The sequence below is a fragment of the Salvelinus fontinalis genome, chromosome 2 (assembly GCF_029448725.1).
Source record: "Salvelinus fontinalis isolate EN_2023a chromosome 2, ASM2944872v1, whole genome shotgun sequence".
Classification (NCBI taxonomy): Eukaryota; Metazoa; Chordata; class Actinopteri; order Salmoniformes; family Salmonidae; genus Salvelinus; species Salvelinus fontinalis.
In genome coordinates this window covers 65,964,425-65,984,039 of record NC_074666.1, presented here as the reverse complement: position 1 = coordinate 65,984,039, position 19,615 = coordinate 65,964,425, and the positions used below count along the sequence as shown (strand labels likewise).

At 41.9% G+C, this 19,615-nt stretch overlaps 1 protein-coding gene across 2 annotated transcripts; it reads right to left on the bottom strand.

Annotated features, from left to right (window-relative positions):
• Positions 1 to 11,386: 11,386 nt before the first annotated feature.
• On the bottom strand, positions 11,387 to 19,469 carry LOC129823645 (ferritin, middle subunit-like). 2 transcript variants are annotated; one of them, XM_055882527.1, is made up of 4 exons: positions 19,443 to 19,469; positions 13,494 to 13,640; positions 12,042 to 12,167; positions 11,387 to 11,740 (listed from the first exon to the last, which is right to left on the bottom strand). In XM_055882527.1, exons 1-4 carry the CDS (start codon positions 19,452 to 19,454, stop codon positions 11,585 to 11,587), a joined length of 441 nt encoding a protein of 146 aa, XP_055738502.1. In that variant the 5' UTR covers positions 19,455 to 19,469; the 3' UTR covers positions 11,387 to 11,584. The 2 variants fall into 2 exon arrangements, with proteins under 2 accessions (XP_055738502.1, XP_055738493.1); XM_055882518.1 differs by lacking the exon at positions 19,443 to 19,469 and adding an exon at positions 13,933 to 14,256.
• Positions 19,470 to 19,615: the final 146 nt, after the last annotated feature.

Sequence of the window (19,615 nt, the reverse complement as noted above, 5' to 3'; positions counted from 1 at the left end):
CTTACTACAATAGCCTACCACACAACAGCATTGATTCATGGCGACAAAACCAGCAAAAGATATTAATTATTTCACTAACCTTCATAAACTTCATCAGATGACAGTCCTATAACATCATATTACACAATACATATATGGTTTGTTCGAAAATGTGCCTATTTAGAGCTGAAATCCGTGGTTATACATTGTGAAAACTTAGCATCTTTTTCCCAGAATGTCTGGATATATTTCTGACACTCACCTATTCTGACCAAATAACTATTCATAAACTTTACCAAAAAATACATGTTGTATAGGAAATGATAGATACACTAGTTCTTAATGCAATCGCCGTGTTAGAATTCTAAAAATAATTTCAGTACGACATGCAGCTTACGTTATAGCGAGAGAGCGCCCAAAATCTGGGCGCAAACTAATAGTAAACATGTTCGACAGATATATGAAAAAACATCATAAATGGGTCCTACTTTTGATGATCTTCCATCAGAATGTTGTACAATGGGTCCTTTGTCCAGAACAATTGTTGTTTGGTTTTAGAATGGCCTTTTTCCCTCTCGATTTAGCAAGCAAAACTAGCCAAGTGGCGCTAAACTCTCCTTCGTGAACAAACGCAGAGAACGGAACACGCCAAAACTCCCGAAAAAAAATCAATAATCTGATTAAACTATATTGAAAAAACATACTTTACGATGATATTATCACATTTATCAAATAAAATCAAAGCCGGAGATATTAGACGTCTATAGCGAATGCTTTTCAGAAGCCAATACTGATGACCTTTATGCGTCTTCCTGAATAAAGGAATTCGGGGTCATGTCATTCCAAGCTCTCTCTTTTGAGCATAGAAATACCTAGAAACCCCATTTCACCTCTCACAGCCTATTGACATCTAGTGGAAGGCGTATGAAGTGCATGTATAGTCATAAATTTCAAGCAAATTGATAGGGAGGCCCTGGAACAGAGCCTCGATTTCAGATTTTTCACTTTCTGACAGGAAGTTTGCTGCAAAATGAGTTCTGTTTTACTCACAGATATAATTCAAACGGTTTTAGAAACTTGAGAGTGTTTTCTATCCAATAGTAATAATAATATGCATATTTTACGAGCAAGAATAGAGTACGAGGCCGTTTAAATTGGGCACGATTTTTCCCCAAAGTGAAAATAGCGCCCTCTATCCTTAACAGGATAACCTGTTGAGGTTACATTTTAGGAAAAAGGTGGTTCTGTTCTCAAACAATTGGGGTAGAGGCACTACCTTACATACTAGGCCAGGAAAGACCAGGGGCTGTATAAAGGTATCAAGCCTGTTGTCAGAAAGGATTAGATGTAATGTTATTCAATATGATCTAAAAGACAAAAACTGAAACTAAATCAGCACTGAGACGTTTGATACATACTGCCCCAGAAGACCTAGTTCTTCTGAATAACAATGATGTTTCAACTACATGGCTGTATTGAGCAATATCCCAGCACCCCGAAAGCACCCTGTCAACAGTTGTGGAAGATCAGGTCATGTGAACTGAAGTTGTTAGGAAGGTTAATTTATTACTATAGTCTTTGATTTTCATTAGCTGTAAAAAGTTTTCCACTTCACAGTTTTAGCTTAATAACCTATGTATGGTTAGATGTATGTAGCTACTGATTTTGTGTAGTTATTTGGAGGCTAATGTGCTCAACTTTGATAGACCATTTGTCAACTACAATATGTCATTTGAAACCGAAAGATGTATCATCAAATACCATTTTTACAAAAGCCAAAATGTCTCTGTCAAGCCTGCGTGACGGGTTTGGTGGTGAGTTTCTGAACTGTTGTAGTTAGACCAAAAGTTTAAAGTAATACAGAAAAATATTAGTCTTTGAGTTCTGATTGACTATATTGGGCTCCCGAGTGGCACAGTGGTCTGAAGCACTACATATCAGTGCTAGAGGCGTCACTACAGACCCTGGTTTGATCCCGGGCTGTATCACAACCGGCCGTGATCATGAGTCCCATAGGGTGGCGCAATATTGGATCAGAGTCGTCCAGGTTAGGGAAGCATTGCGTGAAGCCCGAGGGGTTTGTGCTGATTGAACGGAGATTGTGACAGCCGGTTAAATGGCGTCCCTTGACAAGGCAAGAGCAAGACGTATCTCAAGAGAAGTGCAGTATTATCAGAAGGAGAGTTACACTCAACGTGATCAAGACAAAGGAGATAATTGTGGACTTCAATCACACACACATCTGGCACAGTCACACACATTACAGCACCACTCACCCCCACCATGGGACCCATGCACCAGGAAAGCCTTCCCTTCCTTATCATCACTGCACAAAGTCATCATCACAAAGTCCTCCTTGGCACCCCGTGGCTCCAATGTCATAACCCCACCATCTCCTGGTCGAGGATGAATATCACTGCCTGGGTACCAGGATGCCGGAAGACCTTCTTTCCTGTAACCTGTGGTTCCACACCAGTTGAGAGTCCTGAAAGTGCCCTCCAGCCCATCAGTCGGTCCTCCCGTATCATTGGCCCTGTGATTTGTGACGTAGATATGGACATCCGCCAGGCTCTGGGGAAGGAATCCGCTCCTGCTACCGGCACTCCAGAACGCATCTACGTCACCACGGGGGTAAGTGATCGGCTGTTGACCTGGGCACACACATTCCTCATCGCTGGACACCCAGGTATCACCCGCACTATCCAATCCCTCTCTGAAAAGTACTGGTGGCCCACCTTGGCGCAGGACATCGCCTGCTATATCAACTCCTGCTCCATATGTGCCCAAACCGAATCCCCCCGGCACGCTCCAGCAGGGAAACTACTTCCCCTTCCCGTGCCTCAGCGGCCCTGGTCCCATCTGTCCATAGACTTTGTTTCCCCCCGTCTAATGGTTTCACCACTGTTATGGTTGTTGTGTACAGATTCTCCAAATCCTGCCATTTTATCCCCCTGGTCTCCCTACCGCTCTCCAGGTCGCCGAGGCACTGTTCCAGCAGGTCTTCCAGCACTATGGCCTTCCAGAGGACATCGTCTCCGACCAATCTCACATCCGGGTACCGACCTTAGTCCAACGGGCAGGTAGAAAGGACCAACCAGGAGCTGGGGAGGTTCCTAGGGAGTCACTGCCATGACTGACAGGGAGAGTGGGCCCGATTCTTTCCCTAGGCGGAGTACAGCCAGAACTCACTTTGTCACTCCTACACTGGGCTGTCTCCCTGGGCTGACTCCCCAGTGCATTCTGGAAAATCAGTCGGCCCTGGCTCTGTGGACTCCGAGCCAGACCGAGGCCCCTGCAGTTGACGAGTGGTTCCGGCACGCAGTCCGCCGTCAGAAAGATCAGGCAGACCGCCACCGCAGTGTGGCTCCTGTGTGCCATCCTGGTGATCGCATCTGGCTCTCCGCAAGGAACTTGCCGCTCCGCCTGCCCTGCCGGAAGCTGAGCCCCCCAGTTTGTGGGGCCCTTCACGGTCCTCCGGAGAGTCAATGAGGTAACATTTTCAACTCCCCACAAACTACCAGATCTCACCCTTTTGTCATGTTTACCTCCTCAGGTAGGTGGTTCCTGGTCCACTGGCTGATGCCTCCCCGTGACACCCCTCCGCCTCAACTGAACATCGATGGGACCCCTACTTATGCCGCCAGGTCCCTACTGGACTCCCGACGTCAGCTTAAGTACCCGGTGGACTGGGAGGGGTGCGGCCCAGAGGAGAAATGTTGGGTTTCGGTGGACAACATCCTGGACCCCAACATTGTCCAGGATTTCCATCTCCGCCATCCGGACCGGCCTTCTCTTCGCCCTAGGGCCGTCCTCCTGGCCGGCATCATTGGGAGGGGGGTACTGTCACACTCCCGCTCCCTCTCTCCAGTGCTCAACTTTACCGGTCTACTAACCATGGGCCCTGGCAACCATTTTTAGGCACACCTGCTCCCCATCATTACGCACACCTGGACTTCATCATCACCTTGATTAGCTTCCATTTATTTAGCCCTCAGTAGCCTCAGTCATTAGGCAGTATTGTTTTGTTTTCATGTTCAGTACGCATCCCTTATTTTGTTCATTTGCTTTGCAACATTGTTATTAAACTCTCCTTCTGCACCTGCTTCCTGACTCCCTGCGTATACATGACAGCATGTAAATGTTAAGTTGTAAATTGTTTTTATGCCATGTTTTTTTGTCAAAAAATTTATACATATATACGATTACATGGACAGGGAGGACCTGATCCTATATCAGCACTCCTGTTCTGACAACAGACTTGAAACATTTAAACGACCTCTAGTCTGTCATGGCCTAGTATGCTCACCCAGATGTTTGAGAACACAATCCCCCTTTTTCAAATATGTAACCCAAAACCGTCTCTATTAGTCTGTCATAGCTACTATCTAGGTTTATTGCTTGTTTAAAAATTAAACAATGCTTCAAATGGGGGAAAGGGTCTTTGAACATAGAAAGCCCTTGAAGTGTGTGCTCTGCTCTCTGTTACTTTGACCAACTCTTAGATTGAACCTAACTTTATAGCCTAATGTTTTGGAGACAATGAGACGAAGCCCCTTCAGACTTTTGGGAGTGACAGTCTTACTGTATGCTTAAACCAGTGTTGCAAAAGGCTTGTGACCTACCTAGAATTCCTTTTCTTTGCGATAAGTGACATCACTTTTTGACCAAATTATGTGTCATGCTTAGGAGAGATAGTATTCCATGATACAGATCAGGAGGATTGAGATTTTGAGTCAGTTTCATAGTATCACAAAAGGACAAATGTTCCTGTATTTGCTGTCATCTCAACTGTTGCTAGTCAGCAGCAACCCTTATGAACTGTTGTTAGTCAGCTGCAACCCTCACTCATTCAAAGTGACCTTGTTATAGCAGAAGGGCCAACTGCAGGAGTAAACATTATTTATAATAAGGGTTACACAGAGAAAATCGGACATCTCTGAAATGAAAATGGATGTCTCTACCTTCAGCAAATTATATTTTACTTAAACCCTCCCTGAACTCTTGACAATAAAACAAGTGACTCCTCGTAACCCAAAAATTATTAACACAAAGTGGATAACAGAACATCCTTACAGTTTCACCTCACCTCTTGGAGACACCAGAGCCTTAGATAGGCCATTTTAGAAACTGTCCTTTGTCCTGTCAGCATTACATGGCAACGCAGGAATTTTGATAGCGCACAGGGCTGCAGGGCAGAAGGTTGTGTGTTCACAGACCCCTATGGACAAGAGTAAGGGTGGAAAGATCTAATTCATAGTAAAAGCATTGCATGAGTCTATCATCGTATTTGCAGGTCAGAGAAAAATGTGCCTTTCTTGAGTAAGGCAGCTCCAAAATGCAGGTGTTTCCGCCTAGCTCAGTGCTTTCTGTGGTGGTGGTGGTAGGGCAGCCAGAAAATACAGAGCGTAGGGGTTGGTAATGTTCTCTACTTGGCCATGATTGGCTCAGTGTTCTGTCACTCATGTGGACACTACTTCACAGAAAAATGTATGGGGAGAGCTCAGAAATTCAAGCCCCTTGGGTGCTGCCATGTAGTTAAATTAGAAGTGCCCATCTAAGAAGGCTAAGGTCATTGACCGCAGATAAAATGACCTCAAATCACGTTATATCTACCATAGCTTTGATTGGAATGATCATGTCAACATCAAACTTTCAAAATCTTAGTTAGCAAGCTAGCAATCATAATCATGAATTAAGTTGACAATCTACTGGCAAATCATTTTCAATCCTTGTCATATGAAGGAAATTCTGAAGAGAAATTATAGATAAAAAGTATCGGTGCTAATTGGCCATTGGACATAAACATTGCACAACAAATTGGTAATCGCAAATTCAACAATGAGTGGTTTGGAAGGAATCAGTAGCTAACTACAAGCATTGCAAAGCAATCACTAGCCTACTATTCAGTGGAGTTTGTGTGTGGTCCAAGTTTGGGGTTAAAGTAAACATTCAACATTGGCCATGCCATTGGCCGAGTTCAAAACAACTGGAAACTTGGAACTCAGAAAGCTCAGACTGGGAAAATACGTTTTGAACGGTCATCCAACTTGAAATTCCAAGTCGGGAACTCAAGCATCTTTCTAGAGCAACGACCTGAAGATCCCTGACTTCCTGATTCAACCTTGTTTTTTTGTAGAGTTTCCAGTTATCTTGAAAGCACCATAAATACAGAGAATGCCAGACTTTGATGACAAAATTTGCCCACGAAGGACCGCCGCACCACCTTCCTGTTCATGTGAGCACAGCACAAACAGGTGAGTCCGGAAAGGCCTTGTATGCTGCTGCATAAATTATGTAATATGCCAGAGAGATATGCATACTGTAGCTAAGAAAGTAATACGAAGTGTATGTTGTATAGTAAGCTGTTAGTAGCCCATGTCCCTTACTCTAATATTTGGGTCCTTTCCCCCTCATAACTTAGCCTACTATTCTCACTTGGTGGTGCACATGTAGCCTATAGCCTGTTTTAGAGAAATGTCATCATCAAATATTGTCAGAGCTTTCATTGTCTGCTTATATGCCCCCTTTGTTTATCCTACGGTTCTGACTTGGTGCACAGGGAGAATACTGTAAGAACTGCCCATGTTCAGAATTCTGCCGCTGTACATTTCAAAAGTGCTGACCAAATAGTTATATTGACTACGTTCGTCTTACTTCGCACATTAATGTCTTAATCGAAATTACACATTGCCTCTTATCCGCTCGTTGTCCCCTTATGCCATCATTTGTACTTCTCAATTGTCAGTAGAAACAACTGATATGGCAAGTCAGCCATACCAGCTATCTGTTTTTAATAAAGGCAGTAATTGAGGCTGAATGAACTGTATTGCTGCCAGGTGTAGCAGTGGTGAGGTGTTGGGACTGCTGTTGGAACAGCTTTATTTAGGCCCTAACAGTTTGGTCACCGTTATAGTGCAATGAATGTATTGTTTAGTGCTTTGCTGGCATGCATCTACATTTTTGGGGGGGGAGTTTGCCCCACCAGTGATCTTATCATATTTCTCCAATGCCAAATCAGTGTGTCTTGTTTGCAACGGAACTGTCCCTGTTATGAATCTGAGTATGGTACTTTCTTTCAAAAGTTAGGCCTTCCTTTCCACCCCAGACAGTAGGACTACCGACACAGAACAATGATATTCCCATTTGGATCGAAGTCATGTCTTTCCAGGGTAATTTCAGGTTGTTTTTTTGCATAACGCATAAAGGACCAAAGTGCTGTTATAGATCACTGTATGTAATGGGACCTGTTTTATTTTATTCCAAATGTTAAGATAACAATAGGTAGGCACTTGCTTTTTAACATTTTTTTCAATAAAAGGTAGGCCTATGGCATGCCCTCTCATACCCTCTCAATTCCAGTACTGGTTTTAACTTAGCCTCCCTCCAAGTCAGTGAAGGGCTGTTATTTAAAGAGTGCATGGTTGGTGGAGGAATTGAACCACAACTCTATGGATATAGCAGCCTATAGTCTAATTCTGTCTGTCAAACAGGTAGAGCCACCTCTTATTTCTGAAATAGAAAAGAAGAAATAGGCTCCAACACAAAGCCCTCTTGTTGTTAGTAAAGTCTAAATAAAATGAAGACCGTTTAAATTAATTATTCATTTGCCAATTTTCAGCACCATCAGTTGTCCATTTCCACTTGATTGTGCCGCGACTGCTGCTTCAAGTTTCAGCACCACAATGTAAGTAACTTAAAAAATCTGGCTTATTGTGATGTCAATAACTTGGATAAATACATCGTGGGCCATAAACATTGTTTTTCTTCAAATCAATTATAGTAGTAGCAAGCTATCAAAGTTGACCTCCGGTCCTCAAATGCTCTCCTTCTCAAAGTGAACAGAACATAGGCTATAGGCTAGTCCACATGCAAGATATTGCATTTTTTGGATTAGGCCTGATCAAAAATAATTTTAGGAGGAATTATTTGACTCTCCTCCTGAACTGCCACTGTAGGCCTTCACAGCACAAAAAAAGGTTTTGATCAGCAAGGGCAGAGCAGGCCTCAGGGTTGGAATATCCATTGCAGTGTGTAATGCAGTTTAGCTTAATTTACAGAATCCCAGCAGCTATCTTAGAAATATAACTTTGCTCTGTGCTTCTCTGAGCATGCACTTCATAGTCTATAGCCTATAGGCTATGAATCGTTTGATTGAGACCACGCTAAATAGCCTATAGGCACACTTCATATTGCATTTCCAGCAGAGAATCAGGTGGAATCGAGCATCAATATATAGCCTAAAAAGCAACTAATTCGTAAACACTGAGAAATATTGGAATTCCATACATTTCAAATGACATGACCCCCCCTGCACTAGATTTAAAAAAATAGTAAACTCTCTTCTTGACTGAAATTGAAAAAGCATGACCCTCCCCTATTTTCCTCCAGGTACCCACCCTGTACATTTTTATCCATCTCTTAGCATTACAATTTCATCGTAAAAACTAAGAATGTTCTCAAGTTAAAGTTATAAACTGAAGTGATAGTAATACTGTAAATGATTAACCGTTGCAGAACTCTTTCTTTTAAAGTTCTGAAGGGTGACACAGCGTTTTTAATCTGTAATCTTTCCCCTTTCCCATCTATTCTTATTTCTCTCCCTCCTTCCCACTCTTTCTCCTGTCATAACCTCCTGTTGGTTGTAATACAGTATAGACTGACTCAGGCTATGCCCTGGCTGTATTTCTGCTTTGTCATTGTGACTCAGCATTCGGCAGTCTCAAGCAGAGACGGAAGAGGAAGCAAGATGTTCACTCCCTCAATGGTTCTGTTTCAATGGAAGTCAAGGACTATGCAGACAGCTATCGCATTGGTGTCTATGAAGATCCCCCCCTAAGCAGACAATGGTGAATGGCCTGAGTGAACAACCTTCATTTACCCACCACCTTTGGCCTGAAGGCCATTCTTTTCCACTATCACCGTGACAATGGTGGAAGGAGACCAGGTCTCATGACTGTGGAAACAGACTTGAGCGGTGATGAGTGGGCGAAAACGTTCTGAGACTAGGAAAAAAAGGGAAGGAGGAGAGAACAGCAGTAACATACTATGAAACTTACTAAGGCATTTTAAACAAATAGCTGTAATATGGTTGTTTCTGATGAATTTTGGAGGGAAAATACACCAACAACTATCCTGATCATTTGGCCAATATACCCCAATCACAACTCAAGTAACAATATTTTTCAATATTACTTTAAACTGTTGGTCTAACTAACAGTTTAGAAAATCACCACCAAACCCCTTGGTTTGTAGATCGAGTCCTTGCCCCAACGAATTGAGGCTGTTCTGAGGGAAGAAGATGCGTTTGCAATTCAATATTAGGAAGTTGTTCTTAATGTTTTATACACTCAGTGTATATATACAGTGCCGTAAAAAGTATTTCCCCCTTTCTGGTTTTCTCTATTTTTGTTATCAGATCTTCAACCAAAACCTAATATTAGAAAAAGGGAACATGAGTTTACAAATAACAAAAAAAACGATACTTATTTTATTTATTTATTTAACCAAGTTACATAACACCTAATTCCCCTGTGTGAAAAAGTAATTTCCCCCTTACACTCAATAACTGGTATTGCCATCTTTAGCTGCAATGACTAAAAACAAATGCTCAATAACCATATGGGTCCATATTATCAGGCAGGTGTGTTATTTGGCAATAAGCATGAAATCCTGTATTATGGGGTTGCCTATCTACATTTACCCCAGTGTGCTAATCATTAGCTAGATCAGAGGTTCTCAATCCTGGTCCTGGGGACCCAAAGGGGTGCACATTTTAGTTTTTTCCCAAGCACTACACAGCTGATTCAAATCGTCAAAGCCTTTTGAAGAGTTGATAATTTGAATCAGCTGTGTAGAGATAGGGCAAAAACAAAAATGCCCCGCCTTTGGGTCCCCAGGACCAGGTTTGAGAACCAGTGAGCTAGATCATAAACTCAAAACATTATCTTGTTGCTAGCAACATAGGCTATCTGCTGCTGGAAAAAGCAGAAGTGTAATGGCTTTACATCCCCTGCTATATTGTGGATCTAGAGTTACCTGTCTAACAGAACACACAGGGTGTTCTTTAATGGAAATCTTCTCCAACATAATCTCGTTAGAGTCAGGCATTCCCCAGAGCAGCTGTCTAGGCCCCTTACTTTTTCAATCTTTACTAATGACTTGTCACTGGTAAGATTTAAAAGAGATAAAAATACAACTTATGGGACAGCGGGGACTGTGAAGAGACACATATGCACTATAGACACACACACATGGATTTTGTGTTGTAGATATGTGGTAGAGTAGTGGCCTGAGTGCAAACCCTTAATGTGTTGTGAAATTTGTTTAGTAATGTAATGTTAGTTTTATTGTATAAAAATGCCTTTAATTTGTCAAACCACATGAAGAGTAACGGTTGCCTTGCCAGCAGCTAATAGGGATCCATAACAAATACACATTTTGGTCAATTATGGAATATGCAAATGAATCAGATGCCATCTAGTGGGCTTTTTGGTTGTCAGAAATCTCTGATCCTGTGTGGCCTTATGTAAATTATGTCAAATAGAATGACAAAGCTGTGATACTTTACCCTAAATATAAACCAACTTAGTGAGTACCATACAAATGTACTCAATTATTTTACCATGTCAATACTTCTTGGTTGTGAATTTTGGTGGTAGTTGTGAAAAGAAAATAGTTGCAGTTATTAAAAATGGTATTGCTGATTAGACTTCTCATTAGACCATTTTCCCAATTGAACAAATAGTCTATCCACTAGAAACTCAGTTACTATATTAAAAACATTATTTTTTAGTTCAGCTTGCCTGTTAATTACCAAAATAAAAGTGTTCAGTAATTTCAGTAAATTATAAGTATCTTTGCAACCATATGACCCTTATGGTGAACGAGAGGCTTGTCGAATTATTAATATTTTAGTATTCAGTTCATAGTTTGCTGTAGGGGGACTATTGGGCATTAAACTGAAAAACAAAATGATTAAAGATTAATTTCTCAGTAAGAGCCGAACTTACACCACTGGAGAAACGCACCATGTGAATTTACTGAGCAGGAGGCAAGGGTTTGATTGACCTCTAGGCCATCTAATGTACCCTTTTGAGATGCAGAGAAAAGGTCCACATTGACTGTAGTTACCCATTTCACTTTTATGAGTAAAGAGTTGACAGTTGGGCCCTTAATTGACATGGTGTATATAACATATCTTGGAATAGTGCCCTCTGTGGTCAGAGGTAATGTCCTTCAAAACCTCATGTTAAACTTTCCATATTGTTATGAACCAGTCACTAGTAAGGTTACAATTGTCAGTATTTATCACCAGGAAATTGAGATGCTCAGTAAGACAGAGCAAAGAACCTGAATAGACTGATACAAAACCCATTACTACAGGTCAACACATAGAAAAAAATCAAACTTTAGTGAGATTATTTTAATTGTTTTACAAGATGCCTCCAAAATAGAGTAGTGTTGTCAGCAAAACATCTCAATGATACAGCTGTGTTGCACTGCACCAGTTTAACACTCTCCCCTCCCTATAAATGCAAAGCCAGTAGGATCTATTAGAGAAGGCAGGAGTCCTGGACTGAGGCCATAGCCTGGGGATGGAAGTGGTTTAGCTCTGGCCTCCCAGGGTGTGTTTGTCAAACAGGTACTCTGCCATCTTGTTGTTGACAGCATCCATCTTGGTGAGGTTGGTGATGTGGTCTCCCAGCTTCTTAATGGCCTCCACCTGCTCGTTCAGGTAATGGGTCTCCAGGAAGTCACACAGCTAAAGAGGGAAAACAGGTCAGAAAAGATAATGACTACAGACTATTGTAGATACAGTAACACAAGAGCCTGGTGGTAATGGCATAAGTGCAGATAATGAGGTGTTTGCAGCTGTCTAACTCCTGCATGAGCAGCATTGTGTGTATAGTGTGCATCCGTGCGTCTGTGGACTAGTGTGTGTGTGTGTGTGTGTATAGAGGCAGGTCACACAATCCAGTGTAATTAGTTAGCAGAGTTACAGCCTGATCATCTCCTGGGACAGTACCTGTATTCTATGTGATGTGCGGTTGCTCATAACTTACATGGGGGTCAACCTTGTTAGAGGCAATCTTGTGCAGGTCCAGCAGGGCCTGGTTCACATTCTTCTCCAGCTGTAGAGCACACTGCATGGCCTCCAGCCCATTGCCCCACTCATCACGATCTGGCTTCTACACAGGACAGAGTGAACACAGGAGGGTTAGGGACTACTAGCAGATGTTTCTAGACATAATTAAAAGTCAACCGTTAAATCAGTATCTGACAAACTGGAAACAACGCAGAAAGACCAAGATAGTGACTGTTAAAATGACTATGAACCACATAGGCCAGATATTATGAAGCACATATCATGGTCCGGTGTGGCTCACTCAACGGATCATAGCGCTTGCAACGTGAAAGATTTCCAGAACACACAACTCGTCCATCCTTCTCACTGATGGGCTATTGCAGCACGCGACCACACCGGGTAACACTCCTATCAGCTAAAAACAAGTGCCTCCAGTGGGCAATTGAGTGGAAATCATTGCCTGGAACAGCGAGTTCAGTTAACTGCGCAGTCCCCAGACCTCCAACCAATAGAGAATCTTTGGGATGAGATGGAACAGGCTGTTCACAGCATGACTATATCGCCGTACAATCTGCAGCAACTGCCTGATGCCATTGTGTCAGCATGGACCAACATCCCTGTGGAATGTTTCAGACACCTTGTAGAATGCCCCAAATAATTCAGTCTGTTCTGGAGGCAAACAGGGGTCTGAGTAGATGTGTTTAACCACTTATTTTACACTCCCTAGGCTTCACCCCCCCCACACATATTGACACCAGTCACATATCCTGATTGCCTAGTCACTTTAACCCCTTACCTACATGCATGTACTGTATTCTCTCAACTACCTTGTACCCCTGCATATTGTCTCAGTACTTGTATATAGCCTTGTTATTCTTTGTGTTACCATTTACTTTTTAATCTTTAACTCTGCAGGTCATCGTAAAGTCTAAACCTGTTGTAGTCAGTGCACGTGACCCATAAAATTTGATTTGAAACAGTCCAGTGAGTATATATTATATTAACATTGGGGGAGTTTGGATAGAGTGGATGGAGTTAAACCCCTCGTGCTCTTTCAGTGGTTATGAAGGAATGGAGGCAGTGTGTTCAGGCCTAAGTAGTCAGCACATTATCTCCTCTGGCCACCTTGCTCTAATACCAGGGCAGCCACATAGGGAGTGCCTTGCACTGATCTCAGTATTAACATGAATGACAACTCATCCAAAACAACTTGAAGTTACAATATTAGGAAAAAAAGGCTCTAGCTTTACTAAAAAAGGTTCTTTAGACTTCTTGCCATAGATTATAGATCAACCACTTAGTTCCAGGTAGAACCTTTTCAACTGAGACAAGAACCATTTCAACCAGGGAACCCTCAATGAAGAAATTTACGTTATTTTTGATGCGCAGTCTACACTGTAAATGGGTTTTTCGACGCTCACGGGATCACCTTGATGTCCTGAAGTAAAATGCGTCCACCTCTCTTGTTCTGGAAAGAGAGTAGCTTGTCGGCGTGCTCGCGCTCCTCGTCGCTGTTCTCCTTGAAGAAATGCGCGAAGCCAGACAGAGCCACATCGTCACGGGAGAAATAGAAAGCCTGGGTGGACAGACAATTGTTAGAAACACGTCAAACATGACTCATTCTATTGCTGAGGGATCTAAACATGATTGACACAGCAATATGATCCAGAAACTCATTAGCCTACTTGGTAACCTGCCAATTAACCCGTGGAGAGACGCTCTATCCAAGGATATATTTATCCGCTTTATTTGAATGATAACAGCCTTGAGGTAGACCTAATTGCCTACGTGTACAGAAACACATTTAGGCCCAGGCATAATAATACACAGGTAGATCAACAAAATTGTCATCTTGGTAGACTCCTTACCATTGAAGTGTAGGTATAAGAGGCAAACATCTCCATGTTGATCATCCGATTGATTGCAACTTCGCAATCGTGGTGATAGTTCTGGCGGACCTGAGACTCCATTTTCATTTTATTTCCAAATTAACGGTGCAAAAATACAGATTCTTAGATTATTTTACTAAAACAGTTCAAGTAAGTGTTACGTTAATAATCCGGAATGTTATATAGCGCGGGAGGCGGGCAGAAGCGTTCCGTTCAATCACTGTTGAAGCAAGAAGTTCTTCATGAGTCTTCCAAGAGTTGTGAACTGGAAGGAGCCTTGTTCGCTCTATTTATTGTTCCGAGCGGACCGCGTCAGTAAAATCGACCCTCTTCTTCTATGAGATTTAACGGCATGTTGGTATCCAATAAATGTTGCATTACCGCCACCTACTAGACTGGAGTATAACTCCCTTACACTCTACTTTATGTTTTTTTAATCAACAACCACACCAACAATTAATACAACAAATACCCTACCATCTAACACTACACTCACAAAAAATAATAATAAATACCATACTCCACTATTTACATCTATTTAGTTCTATTTCAGACCAACAGCATGAAAGGATGGGACACCACCACTTAACACACCCTGTAACTCAAAATAAATCAAATCAAATTTTATTAGTCACATGCGTCAAATACAACAGGTGTAGACCTTTCAGTGAAATGCTTACTTACGAGCCCCTAACCGACAGTGCAGTTAAAAAAATACAGATAAGAATAAGATATAAGAGATAAAACTCTTCTGATGTCAAGTCTCGCACACCCAAATACCTCTCTGCAGCTGCCACCACAACCTCTATTTCCTGCGACTTTACGTTCCATCCCTGCAGTACAGTTGATAACCATTAGTATAAATGCCAAGAATCCAATCTTACTGAAACATATATCACTTGTTGGTTTATCCCTCTGTGCTGGTACAGATCTACTCCTCACACCCCTCCTCTTTGGATCTCTCCCCCTTGACCCATCTTCCTCTACTTCTTAACTGCCTCAGCATATGACAAATTCTGCACTACTCTAACCCTGGAAACCTCAACCTGCTTCTCTCGCACGGGACATTTCTGATCCCCAGCTTCATGGGCACCCCCTAAAATAAATCAAATCAAATCAAAATGATTTATATAGCCCTTCTTACATCAGCTGATATTTTAAAGTGCCTTACAGAAACCCAGCCTAAAACCCCAAACAGCAAGCAATGCAGCTGTAGAAGCACGATGGCTAGGAAAACTCCTCAGCTCAGGTCCTCCGAGAGAGAAAGAGAGAATTAGAGAGAGCATTCTTAAATTCACACAGGACACCGGATAAGACAGGAGAAATACTCCAGATATAACAGACTGACCCTAGCCCCCCGACACATAAACTACTGCAGCGGGCAGTGATCGGTTGAAGAGCATGCATTTAGTTTTACTTGCATTTAAGAGCAGTTGGAGGCCTCAGAAGGAGAGTTGTATGGCATTGAAGCTCGTCTGGAGGTTAGTTAACTTCTTCTGGGTAGGTGGCAGTATTCGGAAGTTTGGATGAATGAGTTTCCCAAAGTAAACTGCCTGTTACTCAGTCCCAGAAACTAGGATATGCAAAGAATTGGTAGTATGGGATAGAAAACACTCTAAAGTTTATAAAACTGTTAAAATAATGTCTGTGAGTATAACAGAACTGATATGGAAGGCAAAAACCCGAGGAGAATCCTTCCAGAATTTTTTTGTTGTTGTTGAGCTCACCACTGATTATAATGGCTCTCTATGGGAAGATAAAATGAATACCTCCCAGACTGCAGTTCCTAGGGCTTCCACTAGATGTCAACAGTCTTTAGAAAGAGTTTCAGGCTTGTTTTTTAAAAAAATTCCTAGAATTTGTAGTTTTTGTAAGTGGCTCCCATTTTAGCTGTAGTGTTTTCACGCACGCGTGGATGAGAGCATGCACTTCGTTATTTATCTCCGGTAATGAACATACTATTCTCTGTCTTAAATTTGATCGTTTATTAACATATTAGGGTACCTGAGGATTGATTTGAAACGTTGTTTGACTTGTTTGGACGAGGTTTATTGGTAACTTACAGGATTCATTTGTATTCATTTTGAACGAGGGAAACCTGTGGATTACTGAGTCAAGCGCGCCAACTAAACTGACTTTTTGGGATATAAAGAAGGACTTTATCGAACAAAAGAACCATTTGTTATGTATCTGGGACCCTTGTGATTGCCACCAGATGAAGCTCTTCAAAGGTAAATGATTTATTTTATCGCTGTTTCTGACATTTGTGACACCTCTGCTTGGTTGGAAAATGTATGTAATGCTTTTGTGTGCGGGGGGCGCTGTCCTCAGATAATCGCATGGTGTGCTCCTTAAGCAGATAACAATGTGATAGTGGTCTGATTAGTTAGTTGACTTCCATTGGGGGAAAATGAAGGAGTGGGCTGTCTTGCTTCCTCTGCCGTCTCTGCTTGAGACTCCAGAATGCTGAGTCACAATGACAAGGCAGAAATACAGCCAGGGCAGAGCCTGAGTCAGTACATACTGTAGTAGAACCAACAGGAGGTTATGACGGGAATAAGCATGGGTGCAAATTTCCTTGGGGACAGGGTGACATGCATTTTTGCATGGTTAAAAAAAGGTTATTAACAACTTAACACAGGTTCTCGGGGTTGAACATTACAGAAGAGATTTGCATTAAAAAAGTAAGACAATTCTTTGTCAATTTCAATTTTAATGCTTTGTTTTCCCTTCTGCTAAAATAAGGTCACTTAGAACAACCTGGACTCAAGGGTAGACGTAACATAGTAAAAGTAAATTTTAGATACTCCAATTAGTATGATATGTTTTGTATGGTATGTAATCATTTGTGCACGTCCATCATCCATTTCATATGATATGTTACGAATTGTAATTCGTACAATACGTTACGAACTGCTAAACATATGATATGTTACGAAATCCAATTTGTTGTGGCTAACGTTAGCTCGGTGGCTAGGTGCTATCATTAGCTAGGTGGCTAAAGTTAGCTAGGCTAGGGGTTAAGGTTAGGTCTAAGGTTAAGGTTAGGAGTTAGGGCCTCCCGGGTGGCGCAGTGGTCTAGAGCACTGCATCGCAGTGCTAACTGCGCCACCAGAGTCTCTGGATTCGCCCCCAGGCTCTGTCGCAGCCGGCCGCGACCGGGAGGTCCGTGAGGTGACGCACAATTGGGCTAGCGTCGTCCGGGTAAGGGAGGGTTTGGCCGGTAGGGATTTCCTTGTCTCATCGCGCTCCAGCGACTCCTGTGTCGGGCTGGGCGCAGTGCGTGCTAACCAAGGGGGCCAGGTGCACGGTGTTTCCTCCGACACATTGGTGCGGCTGGCTTCCGGGTTGGAGGCGCGCTGTGTTAAAGAAGCAGTGCGGCTTGGTTGGGTTGTGCTTCGGAGGACGCATGACTTTCGACCTTCGTCTCTCCCGAGCCCGTACGGGAGTTGTAGCGATGAGACAAGATAGTAATTACTAGCGATTGGATACCACGAAAATTGGGGAGAAAAGGGGATAAAATAAAAAAAAAATAAAAAAAGTTAGGAGTTAGGTTAAAGGGTTACGGTTAGGGTTAGGGGAAGGGTTAGCTAACATGCTAAGTAGTTTCAAAGTAGCTAAAAATTTGTAAATCATTGCAAAGTTGATAATTAGAAAAAAAGCTAAAGTTGTCTGTGATGAGTTACAAGCAACCATCGGGATGCTAGACGTTCGCCTTATATGCTCACCCAAACTTATCCTTTATTAAGCACGACACATCATTTAGTCAAAAAGTGATGTCCCTTTTCGCAAAAAAAAAAGAAATGCTAAGTATGTCACAGTCCTTTTTGTAGCACCGGTTTAAGAATAAGTCTACTGTCACTCCCAACAGTCTGAAGAGGCTTCCACTCATTGTCTCCAAAACGTCATAATTTTTCAACAAACAATGAACCTAGATAGTAGCTATGACAAACTGATAGATAGTCCGTTTTGGATTACATTTTAAGGAAAAGGGGGTCCTGTTCTCAAACAATTGGAGTAGAGGCACTAACTTACATACTAGGCCAGGAAAGACCAGGGGCTGTATAAATCAGTGGAGGCTGGGGTGAGGAGCTTCCCCATCCATGTAATGTTATTCAATGTGATCTAAAAGGCAAAACTGATCCTAAATCGTCACTCTTACTCTGAGAGGCTTGGTGCATACTGCCCCAAAAGACCTAAGCTGTGTTCGAATACCCATACTAACATACTATATACTACATACTTAATGAGTACATACTGCATAACATATACTATTAGTTCATAGGGCTCCCGAGTGGCGCAGCGGTCTAAGGCACTGCATCTCAGTGCATATAGTACCTGGTTCAAATCCAGCATGTATCACACCCGGCTGTGATTAGGCCCAGCGTAGTCTGGAATAGGCTGTCATTGAAAATAAGAATTTGTTCTTAACTGACTTGCCTAGTTAAACAAAGGTTACATTTGAGTTTACTGTAAAAGAATGGTATAATTTTAGTTTACTAGCGCTTCGCCTGTCTACCAGAAGCTTATGCTGTTGATATGCAACCTCTTGCTAGCTTGTTAGCATAACAAATTACTAGCTAGACATCATACGATTTCGGTGGGTTCGTAAATTCAATTTGGAGTGCCAGAGTATGCTCTGGGCGTTCGAAAATTCAGAGCGTTGTCAGATTGACCTTTCGTAAATGTTTTACTTCGCCCAGATGTATGTCGCTACTGATTTTGTGTAGTTATTTCTAGGCTAATGTAATCAACTTTGATATACCATTTGTCAACTACAATATGTAATTTGAAACCGAAAGGTGTATCATCAAATACCATTTCTACAAAAGCCAGCCTTTCTTTCTCTGTCCACTACTGTATTCCCATACCTCATATTGAACATTGAGTTTATATGAAAAAGTGTGATAACCCTACAGTTTTTCTTTTGACTGCATTCTGGAAAAGGTCAATAATTAAGATACATATGCTATTGAAACATGTGCTGTTAGAGAATGAAACAGAAGTTTACAGAACTGCGTCTCAAAGTTCAACTCCTTACATATCCTAAATCAAATGTAAAAGTAGACTATTTCTCGTTTTCGTTATCCTAATATTAGAATGAGTGTTCAAATTCTTCCTATTTTCTTCTAAGGATTTAACACACACACATTTTTCAACAATAACCGCTGTAGTTAGACCTGCACTGTAGCATTGCTTTTGGTTGATACTACTGCTTTAGTTGTTTCCAATAAAATGTTACTTTGTAATAAACAAAGTAAAAAAAAAAAATGACAGACCGAGATGAAGATGTCAAGCCGAGAGCATTTACTCCGCCCAAAATCTGTCCGCGTGAGATAAGGCCTTTTATGTGGGGAGGTATAAAACAGAGTGTCAAATTACTTAAGGTTTATGATCGAATATAAGTTTCGTAATGTTTAAGCTTTTACAAACGACGACACATATATTATGTGGATGCACGTAGTTGTGCATGTTGTTTACAGGCGTACCTGCACTCTCATTGGTTAGAATCTTGCCTGTCTTCAATCGTTGAGCACATGTATTTCCATTGTTGGAGTTGTCACTCAGCTCTCTTGTCAACATAATAAATAATCTTCGCTTTAGGTCATGTGTATGAGTGGACTCGTCGTCAAATGATCCGCCTAGTTCCTGTTGAAATTCT

Coding starts and splice junctions, on each gene's coding strand:
- LOC129823645 (XM_055882518.1), bottom strand. CDS start 14,040: ATGAAAATGGAGTCTCAGGTCCGCCAGAACTATCACCACGATTGCGAA. Junction 13,641..13,932: donor CTTATACCTACACTTCAATG/GTAAGGAGTCTA, acceptor CTGTCCACCCAG/GCTTTCTATTTCTCCCGTGA. Junction 12,168..13,493: donor TTTTACTTCAGGACATCAAG/GTGATCCCGTGA, acceptor TGTCCTGTGTAG/AAGCCAGATCGTGATGAGTG.